This window comes from Neltuma alba, unplaced genomic scaffold, assembly GCF_004799145.2.
Source record: "Neltuma alba isolate B1F8T4 unplaced genomic scaffold, ASM479914v2 tig00011485_pilon, whole genome shotgun sequence".
NCBI classification, from domain to species: domain Eukaryota; kingdom Viridiplantae; phylum Streptophyta; class Magnoliopsida; order Fabales; family Fabaceae; genus Neltuma; species Neltuma alba.
In genome coordinates, this window is record NW_021636154.1 from 369,409 (window position 1) to 373,605 (window position 4,197).

Here is a 4,197-nt window from a genome sequence, read left to right on the forward strand (position 1 = left end):
TATCTAAGAAATTTCATGCATTGATCAAATTTATGATAATATATACAAACACAATCTAGTTTGACAATATCGACACTAAATTACTCTATTTTCATTTCATCGAGGTACCTATCCCTGCCCACACTTGATTTGAATGACGTCCCCTGGCTCAAATCCGGCTTCCCAAATTAAATTAAATAACCTCAAGATTTAAACCAAGCTACCAAAAAACTAAAGCTACCGGAAACACTAGGACAGTAGTATGCTACAGAGTTTCTGGCGGGGAAGACTCAAAAGTATTCCATAGCCCAACACCACAAGGAATAGCCTTATATTCCCATTGTTAAGGACCTATCGGACATCGCCAACTTTGGACGACAGTGCTGAACAGAGTTGCTCCTGCGTGTAGAATTGACCCCCCATCCTCACCGTTGCTTGTTGGATCATCAAATCATTCATCACCGAGACGCTCGCGTGGCTCACATCCAGGTCTAGCTCCTTCAATGCCGCCATCAACCTTGCTGCTGGGTGGTTCTTCCGGCTGCATTGAATCCGAATCATCGCGTCCCAACCTATGATCTTCACGTCGATATCCAAATCAGTAATCTTGCCAGCATGATGATTGGGCGGCTTTGGTTCTTTCTCCCGTGGAGGTGGCGCTGAACCTTTGTGGGCCAGCTCGAGTTCCTTCTTCACAGAATCCAATTGGTTCTGCAATTCGTTCTTGTCTGATTCCGTTCTCTGAAGCTTCGACTTGAGCTCAGAGATATAAGATATGGCATCACCCAGAAGGGATGCTTTATCCATCTTTGAAACGTTTGGAACCACAGCACGAAGCGCATAGAACCGTTGATTGAGCTTCTCTCTCCTCTGCCTTTCAGCTTCAACGTGATTCAGAGGCTCCTCTCTGCCATTTGCGGGCTTTCGTCCTCTCTTCCGAGGTTTTTTCTCTGGTTCGACCACCTTACTATCTACCTCCTTCATCGCAGAAGCTTCGAGATCGGAATGATCAGAATCGCCGCCGCAGACGGTCTTCACATTTGAAGCGGGCAAAACCACACCTGAAGTGAAAGAAAGCATGCCTTCGTCATTGCTACCCTTAGACGTAGGCGACCTCCTCCTCTTCTCCTCAGCATTGAATTGACATTGACCTGAAAGTAAATTTCCATTACCATTATGACCGTTTCTCTTGCTCTCCCCGAAATTCAAAATCTCACCCGAGTCCGTCTTCAAGGAATGCGAATTACCGTTTTTCACGCCGCTTCCGTCCAATCCATAGTCCGAAAAGTTCAACTCCCGTGAAAAGCAACCCTGGTTCAGCGAATGACGCTGCTGTTGCCGTTGTTGTTGGTGGCTATGGTGAGCGTTTGGGATATGGATGGAACTTGGGGTCTCAGCTAAAGTCGTGGAACCTCTTGTGTCTAACTGCATCGGCTTCGGATTATTGTTATGACTGTTGGTAGAACTGGGCACTGAATTGGGGGCAACAGTAGTCACCGAATCCCTAATTTCAATTGCAGAAGGATCGTTGAGCCAGAGCGAAGGGTCGTTCTCACCCTGATCAGCCGCAGCTGAAGCATTTGACCCCCATAAAAAACTCCCTTCGGCGCCACTGAAATTGAACAAATCCCTGACCATATTCATCAGATCAGAGTTTTGAAATATCAGCTCCGAGGAGCCTAGTTCGACCACCCCACTCGCCGACGGTATACAAACCAAAGTCTGAAGCCCGAACAATTGACCCTGCCTCGCCCTCTCGCATGTTGAAGCTACCAGCCGGTCGGAACCTGCGACCCAAACAGGGCTCGAACTGAGGAACGCCTGCCCCGGCAATCCGCCGCCGTTGTAAAACGACTGAGTCATCGAAACCAAAAAGAACCACTCGGTATCTGTTACTTCTTCGTCTACAGCGTCATCTGGGGAGGAGGAGGACCCAGAGATGAGCGAATTAAGCTCGCGAAGAACCTTTTTCCGGTGCTCCTGCTCCGCCGCGGAAGACGCCGTCGTTTTGGCCTTCCCCTTTCCTTTTTCCTCCTCGCCTTTGTAGTAGCCATCACCCCAACCCAACACGGAAGCTCCCGAGTGATCACAAGAAGATTGCCAGAAGATAGCGTAGGTCCAGCTCTCGCTGGCTTTTTCAATCAGCGCCTGGAGACGTTGCTGGAGAGTCTCCTGATTGAAGATGCAAACCGAAAGATGGTTTTGAGAGAAAGCTTTGGTGGGGTCAGTTCCAGTGGTAGTGGTCGTTGAGGCAGAGGATTGCTGAGGAGGCCAGAGAGAAGATAGATCGGAACCAATGAAAGCGTCCATGACGGAGGAGTTATCGTCGGTCCAAATATTCATCGTTACCGGCGATCGATACTGTGTCCTTCCATGCACCAGGCGCAAGCACTGAGCCTGAAGATAAACAAGAAGCACGAAGCGCTACCGAAGGAGAATGAAGGGGCTGAGGGGGTGGGTGGTGGCGATGGAGGGAGAGGAATACGTTAAATACGAAGAACGCATTTGGATTTGAGATTTATTTGAAGCGCATTTGGGTTGAATTTTAGGCGTCGGAGGGTAGAAAAGGAAAGTTGGGGTTTCTGAAGAAAAGGGAAAGGCCATTTAATCCAAGGGTTCGGGAAAACGGCGTCGTTAGAGCGTGGTAATAGTTGAGGTGACTTGAGTGGACAATGTCTGGCCATGGCACGTTGAAGTTAGAGGACCTTGTCAATTACGCCGCAACCCGCGAGCGTGTGAGTTGGGACCCAAAGAGAGTTTCATATTGCTGCTTGAGTGACACGTGTCATTTGACGTTGGGCACCGGTAAATAAAAATTGAATCAATTTAGAAAAAAAATTAACATATTTATTTTATAAAAGTTAATCTATGCACTGCATAAAAAGAAAAGTAATAGAGGCCAGATTGAACTTTTTTAAAAGAAAATATTATCTAATTTTGCTTACATACAAGTATTAATTTTCAAAATAAATATGTGTTTAAAAAAATAATTATATCAAATTTTTATTTCTATTATAGTATTAAGTTTCTTAGGTATATGTGGTCATGGGTTCTTTATTCATGCGGATTTATAGTTCAATAATGATATTTTTTGATAAAATTCAATAATAATACTTTAAATATAAGATACATCAGCATGTATAGTTAACGAATAATGTAATAAAATTGATCTAAGTATTGTTTTTAACAAAATATTAAGGTATTCAACAATCAGCGGCGATTTAAAAATTTAAAATAAAAATAAATATTGAGATAAATTTAAATATACACACAAGCACGCCAAATATTTACAAAAAAGTAAAATATGATTATTATCTTCGTATGGCTTCTCCTCACTTTAATTTGAAAACGTTATTTGGTTTATTACTTTTAATTTCTTTTCTCCATTTAGCCTCCATTTACATAAAATGCAACGCTTAACAAGGTTTTTTTTTGGGAAAAAAAAAGCGCGGGAGAAGATTGTTCGTCACGAAATTTTCCACGCAGCCGGTCTTGCTATTTGAGTCAAAGAACCACTACAGTGATAATACAAAGAAAGTTACACATGAAGCAATCAACAGTGATTTACAAGAACGACTAAACAAGGTGAAATAAAATTTTTCTTCAAATGCCCTGTTTATATTTTGCCTCTTCAAGTGTTAAAATTTGTCTTTAATAATCTGGAAAATCTCCTCATTCTGTTCAAAATTGCGGAATTTTTTGTGAATTCGTGGATGACACTCAAGGAATTTTGTTCAAGTCATGCTTTTTATATTTATTTTAATTTTGATTCAAACATTATTTTTCATAGTGGTTTGCGTTGATTTTTTCCTTTCCTCTTTTTGTGTTTCTTTTTTTTTTTCAAGCTTATCTTTGAGTAATGGATACTAATATGGTTCCCAAAGTTGCTCACGAATTTAATAATATAGAAGAGGTATGGTAATATTGGATTAGCTAGCGGGAAAGAATGGGATTTGTTGTTAGGAAGAAAAAAACACTCTAATGAAAATAGGAAAAATAGTTTTATGACATATTACAGATTTGTTTGTCATAAGAAAAGAGTGAGAAAACTAGATTAAAAAACATTTCAAAACTAATAAGCCTTGACATGAGACGAGAATGGAATGTGAAGTCAGAATAATCATTAAAAAAATAAACAAAACAAATAAAATTACTATGTTTTGGAGATTGCTAAAGATGGGATTAAGAAAAAAGAAACTTTTAATTTAATGATTAAAT

The 4,197-nt window shown here is 41.2% G+C and overlaps 1 protein-coding gene across 1 annotated transcript; it reads right to left on the reverse strand.

The window, feature by feature from the left end:
• Positions 1 to 2,419, reverse strand: LOC114714100 (transcription factor MYC4). Its single transcript, XM_028898789.1, has 2 exons — positions 1,227 to 2,419; positions 1 to 1,130 (listed from the first exon to the last, which is right to left on the reverse strand). The coding sequence occupies exons 1-2, from the start codon at positions 2,320 to 2,322 to the stop codon at positions 331 to 333; spliced, it is 1,896 nt and encodes a 631-aa protein (XP_028754622.1). The 5' UTR covers positions 2,323 to 2,419; the 3' UTR covers positions 1 to 330.
• Between the last annotated feature and the right edge of the window lie 1,778 nt (positions 2,420 to 4,197).